Source organism: Aspergillus eucalypticola (assembly GCF_003184535.1).
Source record: "Aspergillus eucalypticola CBS 122712 chromosome Unknown BO83scaffold_36, whole genome shotgun sequence".
NCBI classification, from domain to species: domain Eukaryota; kingdom Fungi; phylum Ascomycota; class Eurotiomycetes; order Eurotiales; family Aspergillaceae; genus Aspergillus; species Aspergillus eucalypticola.
In genome coordinates, this window is record NW_020290310.1 from 269,423 (window position 1) to 287,163 (window position 17,741).

The 17,741-nt window shown below is 48.7% G+C and overlaps 3 protein-coding genes across 3 annotated transcripts; 2 read left to right on the top strand and 1 right to left on the bottom strand.

Moving 5' to 3' along the window:
- Positions 1-3,890: 3,890 nt before the first annotated feature.
- On the bottom strand, positions 3,891-5,042 carry BO83DRAFT_456608 (uncharacterized protein). The gene is made up of 3 exons (XM_025537075.1): positions 4,968-5,042; positions 4,869-4,927; positions 3,891-4,480 (listed from the first exon to the last, which is right to left on the bottom strand). The coding sequence occupies exons 1-3, from the start codon at positions 4,998-5,000 to the stop codon at positions 4,378-4,380; spliced, it is 195 nt and encodes a 64-aa protein (XP_025383213.1). The 5' UTR covers positions 5,001-5,042; the 3' UTR covers positions 3,891-4,377.
- An 815-nt stretch (positions 5,043-5,857) lies between these two features.
- Positions 5,858-9,744, top strand: BO83DRAFT_158509 (uncharacterized protein). The gene is made up of 2 exons (XM_025526302.1): positions 5,858-6,208; positions 6,399-9,744. Exons 1-2 carry the CDS (start codon positions 6,191-6,193, stop codon positions 9,483-9,485), a joined length of 3,105 nt encoding a protein of 1,034 aa, XP_025383214.1. The 5' UTR covers positions 5,858-6,190; the 3' UTR covers positions 9,486-9,744.
- A 3,604-nt stretch (positions 9,745-13,348) lies between these two features.
- Positions 13,349-16,046, top strand: BO83DRAFT_158532 (uncharacterized protein). Its single transcript, XM_025526303.1, has 3 exons — positions 13,349-13,831; positions 13,950-15,641; positions 15,694-16,046. The coding sequence occupies exons 1-3, from the start codon at positions 13,581-13,583 to the stop codon at positions 15,932-15,934; spliced, it is 2,184 nt and encodes a 727-aa protein (XP_025383215.1). The 5' UTR covers positions 13,349-13,580; the 3' UTR covers positions 15,935-16,046.
- Positions 16,047-17,741: the final 1,695 nt, after the last annotated feature.

Consider the following 17,741-nt stretch of genomic DNA (forward strand, 5'->3'; position numbering starts at 1 on the left):
AAGTGGTTGCGGGTTTAGCTCAGGCACGGGGTAGACACTTTTTACATAATAAGGCTAACAGCTCACGCGACCCACCGCCCCCATACTCAACAGTGGCGCAGCCGGATCTGGATACAACATCATGTAAATAAAGAAGGGGACACTTTCTTGGATCTTATAGATTCAGGTCAATGGTTCGAAGCGTTCCTATGCTATCTCTGATGGTATACTGTTGGGCGACCTGGTAAATTTGTCATTATTCATCACGAGCAGTCCCAAATCAGATTGATGGAATTCATCTGCAACGACATGGAGTACATGTGAGCATATCCCACGCACGTTGATTAACCAAAGCGCAGATGGAAAGCCTACCAATCAATATTCCTCGCACATGAAAAGTCAAACAGTACCCATCTCATACGCAAAAGACTCGTATGGTCAAGAAATCTATAACTTTAACAGTCTGATAGGCCATTATCAGGACATAGTCAATGTCCATACGTGTGTGAATGATGCAGCTTGAGTATATCAATGCCACAATATTCTAGCTAAAAATACAATAATCAGGATAATGTCTTGGTTACGAAGAGCGGTATGCCCCTGTGGTTGGTCTTCTGTAGAACGGGATACAATAGATAGACAGGACACAATAAAACCAAGACAAACACACATCTTCCAAAATCCAAATCATCTTCTTCGAGCCAGGCCACCTACATCACTCTCTCGGTGTCCTTAGTATCTCATGCTGCCCAGTATCTATGCATCTGGGCAAGGTTGTCTTGCTATATCACTGATATCGAAGGTTTTATGCCTGAGCGAGAGACTTTTCTCATGATGGCAAAAGCTGAAAGTGGATAAGGCCCGTATATTAATCAGATATGGCATCACTCTCATTAAGGCTCTGAAGAGCTTTTTTACTATCTATAGATATTCTGCTTGTCGAAGCTATCGGCCTCACAAACCCCAAACAATGATAGGATGCATCTATCGGGTATTATCACAATGCATGTAGTACGAAGAGATGCTAAAGTTACCCCCGACTGGCAGACCCACGGATGGACAGCTCCGAAATACCCACGGTCTATGTCTCCATATCACTAGTGTCCGTATTGGAAACGGGGCTCAGATAGTATGTGTTTGGTATATTGATTAGTGCCTCGAAGAACCAATTAGGCTTCAGCGGTGATAGTTGAGCCAGAAAGTTTGGGGCGATATAATAACTTGGAAATCAGGCGGTATGAATTTCTGCTCTTTGAGAAATAGTGCAAGCTGGGCTCAAGCTGCCATATTATGTTGGCTTTGGTCGAGTAGCTTCGATACATGCTCACCGAGCAATTGATTTGAAGTATTCATATAGTCTCCTGTGATTGAGCATCTACCAATGACACGTAGCCGATTCATCACTGTACTCGTGAGCCTAGTAGTTCCCTTCCAATGCACCAACTCTGAAGTTACCAATTTCCAGTGCTCCAAGGCTTTAGGTACCATGGTTCCCTCGGAATCACGGATTTCTCGCTACAATGTTTAGATGCTGCTAGTAGCGCCTGGGTCTTATTCATAGCACACGAGTGAAGGTATCCTATGAAGCCTCTGGTCTTCTGGTACAACTGTCAATGCTGTTTTGCATGACTGCTTGGGCCCTATTGCCTCGCAAAGCCTAGATATGGTAGTCTAGAGTATAGTGGCATAATCTTTTGACTCGTCTTTTTCCCACTAGGTATCTAGGTGGCGGGTACCAGCTCCTCGTTGCGAACCAACAGGTCGAATGTATGATTTCATTGGTTCCAATATCTTGCGCCCCATCTGTGTTGGTACAAAGTTGTTTTCCCAGTATGATTATATCATCGTGTTTAGCTTACCGCCCCGGTTTTTCGGGCACGCCTCCGTAGGCCCCGCGTAGTCGGTGAAGGAGCATCAACTTTGCCAGCTCACGTTCCTCCCTCTCGGTAAGCGCAGGCCTTGAGAGGTTAGCCCGAATGCAGCAGAAAAATAGCCGGAGTAGTGTGCACATAGACAGTAGCTAGCACTCGAATAAGTGCGTGGTAGATTGCCATACCGGTGTACCTACAGGCCAGGATGCTATGTTAATCTATCAAAATTAGATTTCTCTGGCTGATCACCTGCAGTAAGCAACATCGCACAACCAAATTGAGCAAGCTTCAGGAGCCAGTTGATTTGGTCACTCATGGTTGCCCCGGCGAAGAGGGGAGAGGGGCTTCAGTTGGCACAACTGCGAGTGCGAGACACTTGCGGAGTACCCGGGTTCTGTACGAAGATGGTTGGTTTGTGACGAGAGTGAATAACGTCCATCGACAGGACCTTGCAAGGATTATCGGGTTTAGCTCCCCAAGATCGCGCGCCAGGAGGCAGGACAGCTGTTCATGGGGCCGTGCAACCCTGGCTAGTTTCGCCAATCAAGGGAGCGAGCGGCACATCTCGTCCACCAAGTGTGCTAAATCTGGATAGATCAGTCGCACAGCAGCGCACTTTGCACTCCAATCCTAGAGGCCCGATGATGAGGATATCATTGGGACAGGGTTATGCCTGCATAGATGCATGAACTTGCCCCTCAGTGTCACCTAGGAGACTATCCCATCACTGAAGTGCCGTGTTTTTGGAGGCAAGGGCTGGCGGGTGTTCCTGCTTCTGATGGTTTCACACCCACTGAAGGAAGGGGTGCAGTCAGCAAGGATAGTCTTTACTCTTTCTTATCCAATGGGGCCAGGATCAGATTCTGAAACACGGAGACCAGCTTTTGGCAGATTATAATAAGGCCGTCCGAATGACGGTTGAGAATGAATGAGTAGCAGCGAACGCCAAGAAAGTCGATCAGCACAGCTGGAGGTACCGGAAAGCACACTCTTTCTGAACGAAGCCTGCAACAGGAGCAGATAGGCAAGGCTAATCAATAGATGGTGGATAGTGTGCACAGGGGCGCGGAATGCTCGCAGCTACGGATCGGACTCCTGTGGTTCGATCGGAATCATCATAGCAATGAATAGCACTGAACGGAACTACTATCTGTCTTGCGTAAACAGGCCCAGAGCCTAGGTAACAATAGCGATACAACAAACAAAGCCTTGACCTAACAACAAATAATTAAAAATGGAGACCTCAAGGCTCTAGCCCGGCCGGCAATCGGCCGGAAGAAATTGTGCCCTTGGAAGCTCGACGCTCGCAGTCCACGTTCCGCTCCGAGAAATTGGATCTATCATCGCGATCGGCCTTTTGTGCTCGATGAGATAAGCTTACTATACTACGGAGTACACCGTTGGCCTGCCAGTTTTGACACATGCGACCGAGAGAAAGGCCGATACAGCTAGTTGGCCTCAGAAATTGGCTGCCTGCCCTTACTACATGACATCTTGCTTACAGATCGCAACGCTCGAAGAACATTTCTGCACACGGGTACACTGGGAAATGAAAAGCCGTGAGCTCTCGGCCTTTCTCGGAAAATAAATGCGACCGTAGTGGGCTAGATAAATTTTCCTTGGAGAGTTGGAGTCTTCAGACTTCAGTGTCGTCATCCTGGAGACAGGCGGAAGGGAAAAGAGGGTCGGCAAGGAGGAATGAAGGGGATTTTATTTTACTTTCTTTTTTTTTTTTTTTTTCCTAATCACATCGGGAACTTGGATGGATAAAGATGGGTAAAAACAATGGATTGGAAGCGCTAAAAGAGGCAAGGACTGAGAAAGTCTACCCTGGGTAGCATCCCGCTTGTTCCTCTCGGCCCCGTGCCTTGGAACCGGCCGGTTTTTGAAAGCTCAGGAACCAGATGTTCTGCCGATGGTTGTTCCAGAGATCGCCAGCCTAGATCGCCTCCTCCTTCGCTCCCTTGAATGGCTCGGTAAGCTAAGCAGAGAACGTAAGTAAGAGACTAGATAGTAGTAGCCAGGGATACGAGCCCGGGGCCCCGTGCTATCTGGGAAAATTAATAGTATTAATATCTCTTATTATTATTGTCATGAGAGTGACTTTTGCCAGTCAGTCAGTCAGCCAGCCAGCCAGCCGAAAGCTACTTCCAGTGAAAAAGTGGGGATGGGCATGATGGCTTAGCCGCGTTATAAAAGGGACCCATTGTTTTCATGACTTGGACGGAATCAGTGGTCCTGATCGGTACTAGACTCGGACGCCAGTTGCGGTCTGATTGCATCATGAGAAAACCAGACTCGGTCACCTCGATCCCATCTCGTGCGGTTTTGGAGCTCTCTGCAGAAGCATCTCCACTATCGAGGTCCTGAGAAAGTTGGAAAAAGCAAACAGGGTGAGATGCTAAATCGAGTCAAAGCATAAGATGGATAAAGCCAAGTATAATCTAGCCGCCTTACTAGTAAGTAATATCCCTTCGCACAGGGATAGGATACAACGACACAGGGAGAGAAAGAGGGTTGAACGTCCTCAATGCTTCTTCCAATTATATGGCGTTCTGGACCAGTAGGTTCTCATAAAATCTCGGGAAGGGAGGGAGGGAGGGGGGAGGAGCTGAAGATCCCTGGTTTGTCTCATTAGGCCAGCACAGGTTCGGGAATCAGATCCCATCCTCGCCATCAAGTCTCTCTTGGTGGGATCGTGCACGCTAGTGGCCCAGCTGCAGCCGCCCAGGTGCAAGGATCGCGGCTCGCCATGATTACCCAAATACACCGCCCGATGGGTAGATAGTAGTAGTGGACGGTCGGACTACTCCGAACACCATTAGTAGTGTAGTATGTTTCTGTGTGTGGACTGTGGACAGTAAGCAGCTGAAGACAAAAGATACTAACTACTACGGTAATTAGTTAGTTAGGTAGTAGGATCATAGACTTACCTGTCTGATCACTCTACCTAGAACAAGGTAAGTGTTTCATTCCCCAGGATATGTGCATGATTGGATTTCAGCTTAAACAACACACGAGTCTATTCCTTTGGCTAAGTCGTCCACCACGTCAGTAAATTCCCTCCTACATAATACCTGCATACTACATGGATGGAGTACATGAGCAATGACTTACATAAATACCCTCGTGTTCCTCCTGATTCTGCATTAGAAGGCGTTTCAGGTTTCCTTGGTAGCTATCGCTGTCCACCTGTGAGTTGGTGCCTTGAAACCCCAGGCTGTCAGAAAAGCTCTACGTACTAGATTCGGTCTCAAAATGATTACTAGCTTGATAATACTGAGTAGCAAACCCTTGGACAGCAGCAGCTCCAAAATCCCATCATGATGGCTGCACTTGCCCTTGTCTATGCTGTGTGGTCCAAACAGGTGTGTGGAAGCTCTTGCGTAGCATACCAGATAAATGAGGTGTAAAAATTGAACGGCTTTTGTAGTGGAGGGATTTTAACCTTCGTACCGGTTTTTGATTCTAATACTAAAGGAAAGAAAAGAAAGCACAATTTAACTAATATTTTTTATTTTTCCTGCTTTTCTATGCTCCTTCTTTTACCCTTCCAATTTGTGCTCTTCCCGCTTCCCTGACTCTAGCCACAATTTATTGGGACTTGCCTTGCGGTCGTGGGTGTGCTGGGGGTGGAACTCCTAGCGTGATCCATTCCTTTCCCAGTGGTTGAGTTTAGACTAGAACCAGAAGAACATCGCCCGTGGGTAGCAAAGCCAGTGACCGCGTCCCACTGGGGCTTTTGTTGATCGATGACCTTGGTCTGTTATTATTACCTCTCTCATTCGCATGTTGCTACTGCTGCTGCTGCCGCTGCTACTCTACTGCTACTGCTTCTTCGTTTTTTTCCCTTCTGCTGTCTGATTTCTTTGGTTTTTATTTTTCCTTCTTCTCTCCGTTGACTTTAGGACAGTTAAACAAACTGCTGTGACTTTGCGCGGGCCAAAGCTTTAGTCGCTCAGTCTTCCTCTTTAGTCCCTCATTCCTTGATTACATTCCTTTTCGACGATTCCCCCATTCCTTTAGCTTCCTCCTAGCTGGCTCCGACACCCTTTCCCCTCACCCACCCTAAGGTCGCACTGATCGCACGCTGGGATTGTCTTTACAAATAATTAATACTGCTGCGATACTGCCACTGTGGCTTTGGCTTTCACCACCGCAAGGCTAGATCGCGCTCTGATTCCACCTGTCTTCTTTTGAGATGGTGTTTATCTAGATGTGTCGGGCTAGCTGATCCTCCTCGTGCAAGATAATGCAGATGGGTCGTCAACTACATGTGATATCGATGTGGCTAATCTGAGGTTTATGGTGCTTGACACTGTTCTCGGCGCCCTCTGAGAATGGAGCATGTATCAACGGTGAGTTCTGCTTTGTGTCCGATCAGATCTCTTTTGGATCGCATTCGTTTGGTTGTCCACTTTGCGGCGGCTACAGGCTCTCTGCCTCGCGCAAATTGGGAGAAGCAAAGCGCTTGACTCAGATTTCGCGTCCTTTATGTTTACAAGTAGTCGCGGCTAACTGGCTTTTTCTTTCTTCCTTTTCGATCAGCTCTGTGCAATTAGCACCGTCGGTATTGCACCAACTGGCTTCGCCTTCGGTCGCGTAGATCGAAGCTCCTCCAGACCAGGCCGATTCCGGAAAAAGACCCTCCCGCTGCATGATCAATGCGCGACAGCGACAGACGATACCGTATCCTTGTCAAATGCAAACTATGTCCCCACAAGTCCCTTTCCATCAGTGACAGCACAATCTCCTCTGGCCGCAGAATTCTTTCGGGGGTCAGAAGATGGTGCGTTTGATACGAGTAAGCCGGGAGAGGAGAAGTCGCGCAGGAAATCATCGTTTGCAGGTGTACGACTGCGACGTCGCGGACAGACCTTCACTGGCCCGCCAAAGCCAGTCTTCGAGAATATTTCACTCGCTGCGCACATACGACGACCCTCGTCTTCCTGGGTGCGACGCCTGTCATTTCAACCGGAGAAACGCGCTTCATGCCAGACCCCCGTTTCCCCTACATCAAACACGCCCGGTAGCCCGGCCAGCCCTCCCGCTTCTATTCAACGCAGGCCCAACAAACTAGTCAAGCGGCCACCTTCACATCATGCCAACTCTCATTCATTGTCCGGGATCGCGCCATCTTCTCCTTTGACTCCCACCGGTTTTCGCAGGCCTGCTACTAGTCATCAGCGGTCTGAGACCTTGGGACATAAAGCTACTCATAGTCTTAATTTCGAACCGAGTCTGATCTTGAACCCTCCGGTAAGCAAGCCTGATATTGCTGCTATAGGGGATGATCATGTCTGGCGTCCATATATAGACGTCAGCCCGGAGGGTTTTTCGGAAAGGCTGGCGCGCAGATTCTCAACCGCAACGAGACCGAAAGACCAAGGGCTGCGGCGGATCGTACCGAATGCGGAGACTGCCCCGGCTCTCCTTTTGGCAACATCTATCAAAGGGAAGCAACCGACGGCGGAAGCTGGCCTGGATGCATTTACTCCTTCCCCTTCAGTCCAGTTTCGAAACCCGTTCGAGCCCAGTGGGAACTCATCTCAACAAAAAGAATTGTCATTGCCGCCGGAGGAAAGCGATTCCCAAACCTCGCCTTCTTTGCAAGATGCGGATCCGAAGTCTCTCCCAACCGACACTGGAGCCCCCGAAGGCGAAAACTTCAAGAATGTTCCCCTAGTTTATTCTAAAAGAAGGGCAATATCGACGCCTCTTCCAGCGAAGACAAAGACGGAAGGAACTCAGGTGATTCCGATTCACACACATGGAAGACGAAACATCACCGACCCTAATATCTTCCGTCGTCCGACCTTTGCACAGAACGGCGCTACTTCGTCATTGATGTCGGAACTAATAAGTCCGCGACGCAGAGCCTATCCTCTTTATCTTCAGGACTATAAACAGGAGATGGCTCATCTACGGGACATCGGATCACGTCCATTCACCCTGGACTCAGTAACACTGACTAGGTCTCAAGGCACTTTCCGTCAGCGCCCAAAACGCCATTCTATCGCTGCGTCAGACCCTGCATCAACCGTCATAGGTTCCGATGATACTCATATATTCACATCTGGCGATGAGGATGAGACAGATTTCTTGAGCGACACTGCCTTTGACTCCATCCGCACCCATCTCACCACCAGCAGTGGCTTGGGCTCTTATGCTCCTCGAATCGAGACAATCTTTGATAAGGACTTCCCCGTGAATACCTTGGAGGGAGAGTCTTCTAATGGCCATGCACTTGAAACACGCGAATCTCTTACTTCACAGTCGCTTGGGAATTGCCATTGTGAATCTGATGCAGATGCGACGCCAACGCCCATTACTATGCCAGGCCATATCGCAGACAGCGCATCGGATATGCACGAAGGTGACAGCCACATATCTTTTCCGTCTGACTTGACCGACGACGAAGATTCTCGCAGTCTGGTGGCGGCGTTGCCCGGTGAAACTACCAATCCATTCACACAAGTGCAACCTTCAATGTTGTCGTTGAAGGGTGATGGCGGCGATTGTTTTAGAAGCGAGACAAGGCAATCACACAAGTACGATTCTCGCAGTCTCAACCACGAGGCGCTTGACTCGTGTCCGAAAATGAACATCTTCGACTGGTCAGAGCAGCCTAGAAGCGACCGTGAAGCAGCAGGTTCTGATGGGCGGCCACGGACCATGCATGGGAAGCATACGCCTGACGTGCGTGGCAGCCGCGCGCCAGGACGAAAAGCTCCGAGTACATTGCATCTCCGTAGCCAAAGTGTTCCAGTAACGAGAGACCCTCCGACAATTAATGAACAACGTCAGACCTCAGGCAAATTCGGTACATGGGGCCTTGGGAGCAAAGGCGTTAGCGAAGACTGGGACAGTGACTTCGATTTCGAGGATGCAGATGAGACTACAACCAATGAATCTATGAAGCCAAGCAAAACGACCCCCCGGCGGGGTATGATTGTTCCTCAGGCCATCATGGAACGCCAAGCAAGCCTTCATGGGCAGTTCGGACAGGTCCAAGAACTAACCTTGCTGGTTGAAGAGCTAAAGCGTCTGCGACACCAGGGCAGCTTTCTAAACATCGTCCGCGGGCCATCAAGCGAGCTTTGGAAAGAGGCAGAAGGAATAGTGAACCTAGCCACGCTTGATGATGACGATCATAATAACTCGAACAATAACTCTCCTCCTGGTTCCCCTTCCTCGCTGACATTCAGTTTTGACGACTCGGAAGGCGATTCATCCAATGCCAATGATCCTTGGAAAAGGGTCAGCGATGGATCATGGGGATTATCGCTCTCAGAGCACTCCAATTCCCGCCCTACTACCTCTCCCAGTCCCGATGTCACTACCAAACCGAACTCTGTGTTGGATCTGATCTATCGACAACGCAGCTCGGTTGACTCCGCTTTTGCAGGATCACATCCTCCTCGTCCCAGAAAACTTCCTTTTGATACGCAATCTCTCCGCGACTTGGTCGTTCGAGCTGGCGTTGTCACGCGTGCTTTAAAAGAAGTAATCCGCAAAGCCGAAGGTGTTACGGCAGAGCCTAGAGACACCATACATCTTTCAGACCCGCCATTCCGTCGCATTTTCGACCAGTCTTCCCATCATAATGCATGTCTCGAAACTCACGGCAAATGAGCCACGCCACTTCCTTACACTACATGATGTTATCACTTCACGCCTTTTCTATTCTCCGACTGTATCTTCTTTTTTTTTGAAAAGTCTGATGATTTCTTGAGCATATGAATTGACGCGAAAGAAAACAATTGACTTGGACATGCTTCACCTCTACGCTACCGCTAATTTCCTCTTCTCCCCTCCCTCTGTCAGGGAAGGAATCTTCGATAAAACTTTCTGTTTTCGGATGGATATCACATTGTACAATTCAGATGTTTGGTATTTCCCATTCAGGGTTTGTGTTGTGTACTTGGGCGGTTCTTGTGCGAATATTTCTTTTTATTGGGGCCTTTCTCTTTTCTCTCTCAACCTTTTCCATGAAGTCTCCTTTTTAGTCTCCTTTTTCTTTTTTCTCATCTTCTGTTCTCTGTATGTGATATTTTCGGAAGTGGATTACGAAGGTCCCGTACAGTCTTCCATTGCCTGTTTTGCCTCTGCCAGCTTCCTTTTCTTCGTTTGAATTTACTTTTCACGGGTGTATGGATATAAGCATCTGGGTCATAATGTACCTGTCTGGAGAAACGAAAGAAAGATATGGCGATTTCTCAATAGCCAATATTGCAAAATATCGAAGAACGGGCTATTACAATCCTAATGAAACGAGCCCAGTGAGCCAAAATCTTCCTACAACCATGTAAATGTCCATTTCTACCTTGAATTCACCATTTAACACATACTTGACCCTGGCCATCAGGAAGTGTATGGATTTTAATGGATCCGCGGGGGAAAATAAATAGAGGTGATCAAAGTTAGAAATTTGCGGTCAATCCATCAAGAACATGATGGGCTATCAACTGATCTGAGAACGAAAGTGGCGACCAAATGGACCTGGTGGGAAAGGAATTTAAATAGTATCGGTGACATACATCCAATCAATGTACTGCTCGTGATACAATGTTTTCTTGTATTGTTACATGATTTTGCTAGTATATGGCATTGCCAGCTATAGCAACCATAGGTTTCAACAACATATATGTTTATATTGGTTCGAACTTAGTCTTTGCTAACCCGGAGGAAAAGAGCGTAAGCTGGGTAATATTGCATGCACCGTTTCTCTTCCAGAAAGAGTTACTAGATCTCAGTAGCTAGAGTACCCTAGAAAGAAAGAAAAAGAAACAAACAAAATTAATAAGTAATTCATAAGGGGTAGCAATATGTACTACGGTAGACCGCTTCGTACCACCCGTGTTGTATACGACATATCAGGAATACCGGATACCTTCTTCTAGAAACATGCTCAAGGTTCTTCTTAGTATTCTTCTTCTTCTTCCTCTTCCTCTTCCTCTTCCTCTTCTTCCTCCTCTTCCTCCTCCTCCTCCTCTTCTTCTTCTTTCACCACCACCACCTCCTCCTTTCTCGTGAAAAGAGCGCAACTGCTATCTAGAATCACGGCTCTGGAGCTTTGCATATATGAATCTATTGAAAGGAAAAGTGCCGTGCCGTTTCACATATTATTCATTGATATACTGTTGCTACATGGCATGGTGATATAGACAGTCAACGATCCAATAGGTTACATGAACCTAGTACTTGGTGGAAAGTATGCAAGCCATGATCTTCATCCTAGGGGGCATATAATGAATATAATTGTAGTGTTCCTTGCGATTTGTGTATCCATTCTAAGTTCGTTCTGGTTTCCGTAACAAACCATAATCCTAGACTCGAGGGACCTTTGCTGTATTCATGTCTCAACCCCAGCTACATAGGAGATGTGAATGACGGGACGATCGCAAGTGAGTGGGCATTTTCTATCGCACCAGGGATCTTGTTATTTTCATAAATTCACCATGAGAAATGTGCTTTCTGGATTCTGCAGTTTTAGGAAATCTATAACCGAGGTCGCCTCAAAATACTTTTGGGCCTCAGGCCACGGTAGATCAGCTCGAGGCTGTGGTTCGGCTAGATGGCTAAGCCAAATAACCGGCCAATTGATTAATCTGGTTTTCTTTCCTATACTCTGCGTAGTTTCCGTAGTAAGATCGGAAGGGCGGAGAAATATCATAGTTTCCAGAGGCTACCCCATACTTTATCACATTGCAGACAGATTTGTCACTGATTGCTGGATTGTTTGTTGGGGGTTCACTCACTAGTTGTGGATAGAGGAGTTAGATAGCATCAGTGCAGGACAGTAATGCTTCGTAGGTATTTAGTACTACATGCCAGGAAGGATACCCGGGCCAAGCCAACTGAACAATCGAGTAACTGAGCCAGCCAACTGATGCTAATAATAAACCAACTGTTATCGTGGATGTACGTCAACTACTTCTTCACTAGTTGTGCTCCGTAGGCAACCAACAAACTTTCGCAGTGCCAATCTACTCCGGTAGGATCATTCGAGAAGGTTTAGCACCTGTCCAGACTTCCCAAGGGGTAAATGTCAGATAATAATCGAGCAAGTCGACAGGCTCAGCTTTGTATGGCGGGTGGAGAATGTCCGAGAGGTAATCTCCCAAGGGGTGGAGTCCCCTTTCAATTATTGGTCAGGACTGAGCGGGTTCCTGGCGCTAGTCTGAAAAGGAGAGACTAGACGCCCCACTTGTGCCTTGGTTTTTTGCTTTCTCGACTCAGGGGATCGCGGCCACCTTACTTGCTCAGTCTTAAAGTAGAGAAAAGTAAATAGAGCCGGACCTGGAGGAGATGAGAAGACAGTGGATTGAGAGGGTCGCCAAGGTACTTAGAACATCTGCCAGAAAAAGCCCACGAGGAAGCTGAAACACTTGCAAAGTAAGGAAAGTCACAAAAGAGAAATCAGCTTGCCCAGACTGTTGGATGGAGTCCGTTCACCATTACTGCTAGTGAACTAGTGTTCCATACGGATGTGATACCGGTATCTACTTCACATTCGGTAATATGTATTCCGATCTTCAGCCAACTCAGGGGGCGGCAAAACCATGGCGTGACAGAAGAGGAAGTGTACCTTACTACCTAAACTCCGACCTTTTGGTCCATACTTGAGCCAGCTCCTTTGTAGTTCTATTCCTCTTCTTGACCTCAAAATCAATCGCAATGTACTCACGGTGTAGAAGTTATGTGGGTTGGCCAACGTTATTGGCCCAAGCTCTACTAAATAGGAATTATGTTGTTTATCAAGCATTCTTTTTGGGAAGATACTGTGTGCAACAACGATCATACTACCACTTAAAGTAGCTAATGAGTAGTTTACTTTGCTAGCGAGTAGCAGCAGCCTGTCTTATCTGCGTACGTAGATAGATGAATACTCAGAAAGATAGTACCTTCTCCTCGAATAGATGACCATACAATACTTTGCGAATACGGGGCATGTGTTCGGTGTTTCCCCTCCCGCAGTATGGTACGACGGATACTCACTCCAACTAAACCAGCTAGTTTAGTCTAGTTCAAACCACTGCTCAACTTCCACCTCTCCCCCCCACCCATCTGCCACCAAGCTTTGCCTCTCCTCCCCACAACTGGTTAGACAAACAAATGAATGGAAATGAAACGGGCCATCTAGACCGCTTAGGCAGACTAGCCCAAGGTAGTAGCCCTGTGTGCTGCTGCTTGCTTACACCCTCTGGGCTTTCGCCCTGCCGGCTCACTTCATTTTCCCTCTTTTCTCCCTCTCCCTATTGAGTTCGGTCGGCCTCCTCTTCTTGCTACTCCTTTCCTTTCCTTTTTTAACCTGTTACACGTCGTTCTTTCCCTCCCCCCCCCGGGCCTCGACATCTCGAGGTTCGCGTACAGTCGTTCATTTCAGGGAGCCTTTCTCGCTCCCGTCCATTCCTTGCTGGACCCAAATCCGTCCTTGTACCTTCGCTTCTTGTCCGCCATTACCACCGTTGTTGAGCGTGGCCACCTGCCCTTCCCCCAGTGAGATAGATCTTCGCATCATAGGCACCTCCTCAATTGCAGCTCGTCATAAATACCGCCACTCGACTTCATGCTTTACGGATATCGACACCTGGGAAATATTCACATCAGACCGAAGAACTACTGTGGCCCTGCAACTGCCCCATTGTCGAAGTAATCTGGAAGAATCTGGAAGTCCTCCGGGCTCACGGAGAGTTCGGATTACCTCCCTAAAGAACTCGGTCGATCATGCACAATCACCACCACCATCATCAGGCTCTCCATGGCACACAATTGCAAGGCCGCTCGATGGCACGTCGCCCAAGCCTTGTGCCTCGTGACCGGCTGCCATTGCTAGCGATGCGCGGAACTCCGACGTTGGCAAGAAGAGAGCCTCTGCCGTCTACTGATTCTTCGGCTACCTCATCCTCCGCATCCAGTGGTACTAAACCGACAAGCACGCTTACCACTACCACCTTGCCTGTTGTTTTAGGAGCAGTGTACGTTCAATTGCGTTCCCTCCTCCCTTCAAAGTGCCCACCTTTGCCCTCCACTTTACGGCACCCATAGTTATAGTTCTGTTCCAATGGTTTAGAGCCATGACTGATGAGCATCTAGGGTTCCTATTGTGATTGCTATCGGCATTCTACTCTACTTGCACCGCAGAAACGTGAAGAAGCTCCGTAACGAAGATGCAAACGACAAACACAAATCTCTCGACTTCGGCCTGGATTTGGCGCCCACTAACGGAGCTGTGCCTATGCAACAAGCAGAGAAAGCTGATCGCAACGCGGCCCACAACAAGGGCATATCGTTGGATATTGGGCCTAGCCCCTATCTGCTTCCCCCCGGTCTGCACAACTCGAGGGAATCCCTGGCGTCTATGTCCAGATCCATCGGTGATGGTGACGACGATAAGTATCGACACGTCGGGTCCTTCCTCGGTGACAATTCGTCGCTCAGGTCGCACTCGAGAGGCCCCCACGACGATGCGGCAAGCTTCACAGGTTCAACCAGACGGGCCGCCCTGGGAGACGAGATGAACCAGGGCCTTCTGCGGAACGCCCAAAGAATGTCGCGCTCGTCGCCGCCACTTTACAAAACTCAGTCTGGTGACCGTAATGCTGAGAGCCCAGCGAGCTCTGATCATGAACGCGATCATGGGTTCCAACTGGATCTGCCCAGAAGCCCGAGTCCTGTACATGTTCCCGGAATGGCCATTAGCGAGCCGCACACGACAAGCAACGAAGCCGGATTCGCTGGAGATCACGCAGTTACTGAGACCAGTGCCAAGCAGAAGCGCCTATCGCATATGCCACAGTATGCAGATATGACACTTCCCAGTGTCCACGGTCTCGGCCACGACGTGGATTCGGTACCGGCTCCTCAGAATCATGCCAATCTTCCACCGTTACACGACCCTCTTTCGCTTCATCTGGACCCCAGCCCGGCTTCTGTGCAAACCGCATCGATGTCAACACCCAGGATCTCGCTCCCTGTGAGTGATGCAGCTAGCGATTACGGTGATGCGCGGAGGTCTACTATCCCGGCCGTCAATGTGCAAGATGTGACGAGCGCCACAAGCTATGAAGATGGTCCTCAGCACCCCGACGTCCCTGCTGTTCTTGCCGAAGAGCCACCTCGGGGTCAAAACACAGGCCTTGATGCAAGCCGTCGTGACACGCGACGGATGACTTTCGGTCTTCGTCCTCTGCCGCCAGAGGACCCGTCTGAGGACCCCGAGCAACGTGCCAACCGTATCAGGTCCTTCTACAAGGAGTACTTCGATGAGAACAAGAACGGCCGGGAAACAATGTACCAAGACTATGTGCCAGATTACTATGGTGAAGAGGCCTATGCGCATGACCCTATGATGGGTGATCAGTTCGGTGCGGTGCCGGCGCCATTTGCTGAACCAGTGACTCGTCGTGCCATGACTCCTCCACCTCGCGCACCTCCGCGCTTCCAAGGGGCAGCTCGGCATATGGCCAGGGGCTCGGACGGAGGCAGTGGCTTTCAATCTCCCGGTCCCCGTGCATTCTCCTCGGCCTCTAACCGTATGCCGGGACCTCCCAAGCCGCGCAAGCCGATACCCCCGCCATCGCCGCTTCAGATCCTCCCCACACCCCATATGCTGAATGATGGCTCTATCATGTCTGCCATCGAGTATGCCCCCTCCAATCACTTCAAGGATCAAAAGGAGGGCCGACCAGGAACTCCCTTGGGCGGCCTGCAACCATTTAGCCCGGCCGTGCCGGTCCATTCGCCGCTTGTTTCAGCTTTCGATGACCTTTCAGCCTTGCCTAGCGCGTAAGTCATATTCTCTCAATTTGCATTGAGTACAATATTAACCAAGTTTCAGACACGCATTGCGCAAGTCGGGCGCTTACGACACATTGGATTTTGCACCTCCGCCTCGCTTCAAGAATGATACTGCGAGCGATGCTGGTAGTATTCGCAGCAACGGCACTGGGATTTCCTCGGCCCATTTGCACAACATCCGCACTGGTGCGTATCGTGTCAGCCGTCTCCCCGCGGACACTGTAGGTACTAAGGATGACTTGATGTCGAACCTCCGTCCTAAATGGGATATGCGGCAGTAATTACCGGCATTTCTGTTTCGTTCTTTCTTCCCAGCCGTAACGATTTCCCCCTCTGCCACAGCCATCTGGTGTTACATACCTTATCACGATCTATTCTTGTCCATTATATATTCTGTCCTAGCGGTACTTCTTTTGAGGAACCGGGTTCGATTTCGCAAATCTTCCCAATGTTCAGTGGCGTGAATACGTACAAGGGGCCTTTTGTTGTTCGTCTCTGCTTTCTCTAGGCGCTCGGTCTGATCAGCCATGTTTCTCTATAACCTTCAACCTGCAAATATGATTCTGTTTTGGAGGCGGATCGTCGATGTCTAAATCCGACGATGCTTGTGTCCCCAAAATGCCTTCTTTTTATTAGAAAGAAAAAGAATGTGCTACTTTTTTTTTTTTGTGTTCGCCGATTCCGGTGAAAAGTGTGCGTCGTAGGCCCAAGTACGTGGCTTCGAAAGTAAAGGTGCCATGCATATCCGCAACAGTGCAAGGATGACACGCGGTCTTGCGTCATCGAACGATAAGAGGCCTGACCGACCGGGTGTTGGTACGGATTCTTGCACAAGTAGTAAGTAGTATTCTCGGATACAGGTGCATTGGAAAAATTCCGAGACATATATTCGCCCAACGAAGTTTGCAGCTTCATGATGTGTTTTACTGTTTATGGCGTAGTATTCAACGCCTTGTTGGGAGGCCTGAAAGTAAGTGGTAGAGACCCAATTGTTTGACCTATCCAGCTTGTGTCTGTCTCGCCTTATTGTCAGATGCAACCTCGGGGACAATACTCCTTAGTAGTAGACAGTAGGCAGGTAGGGAAGAATGACAGCCGGAAGCGGCCGACCGGGGCTTCATCTAAGTAGTCAACATGGCCATGACACTGATTAGTAGATAATAGCGTTGCAGTGTAGCTAGCCTTGATAGTGAGATTCTTCGATTTTACTCTTTCCTTATTCAATTGGGTTGAATTTTGAAGTGTCAAATATGGATCATCATGCCTTGAATGAGGAGGTGCACAGTCGATGGTAGACGCGACCGTCCGAGTCGCTCTTATCCGCTCGGGCGATTAGAGAGTGGAGAGAGATGCGGCATTCGCGGAAGCCACTGATGGCATACTTTTGAGTCAGTAAACGTATTTGATTACCTTGCCAGAAATATCTCAAAGCATGTACAGATGATTGGTTTATCTTGAGATGATATGTTGATAGCAAGGAAAATTACTGCCTGTATATCAGGTAGATCGATCAATGCTGCACCACCGTTCAGGGGGTAGTAGATATCTACTAGTAGTAAACATGTGGCATAGCATTGGTTTTCTTTTCTTTTTTTTCAAGACATTTGGTACCTGAGAGTTACCGATAGTGGCTCCTGCTTGGTTAGCGGTAAGAATGAAGTCCGGCACAACCAATCTGGGCTTGAGGCTGCTCGACTGTGGGAGATTGAGACCCACGGAAGGCGGCACTCAATCTGCAATCAGCAATTCTTCCTCTTCGCCCGGTGGGCCGCTTTGGGGTTCATCAAGTTTTGTTGCCCCCCATGGAACTGGGTCTAACTGTTGCTAAGAATAAGTAGTTCAATTTCAGGGCATGTCATGGTAGTTATGGACATTGGACATTGGAGAACTGGGTATGGAGTATGATTTTAGCTCCATAAGGATAGTAGATGAACCCTTGACACTCCAGATACTACTCCATTGTTCTGGTGTCAATCGATTTCGAGGGAGGGAGAAGAGAAATGTGATGACGGACACTTCGCTTGCTGACTCCGGCGGATGCCGATCGCAGCAATTTGGGTTGGCCAAGTGTAACTGGTACCATTACAT

Bases quoted from the DNA above. Each gene is read 5' to 3' on its own strand.
- BO83DRAFT_456608 (XM_025537075.1), bottom strand. From the start codon at position 5,000: ATGCAGAATCAGGAGGAACACGAGGGTATTTAT. The intron at 4,928-4,967 runs GTAAGTCATTGC...TGTAGTATGCAG, and splicing joins AGGAACACGAGGGTATTTAT to GTATTATGTAGGAGGGAATT. The intron at 4,481-4,868 runs GTGTGTTGTTTA...TGGCCTAATGAG, and splicing joins TTAGCCAAAGGAATAGACTC to ACAAACCAGGGATCTTCAGC.
- BO83DRAFT_158532 (XM_025526303.1), top strand. From the start codon at position 13,581: ATGCACAATCACCACCACCATCATCAGGCTCTCCATGGCACACAATTG. The intron at 13,832-13,949 runs GTACGTTCAATT...ATGAGCATCTAG, and splicing joins CCTGTTGTTTTAGGAGCAGT to GGTTCCTATTGTGATTGCTA. The intron at 15,642-15,693 runs GTAAGTCATATT...ACCAAGTTTCAG, and splicing joins CTTTCAGCCTTGCCTAGCGC to ACACGCATTGCGCAAGTCGG.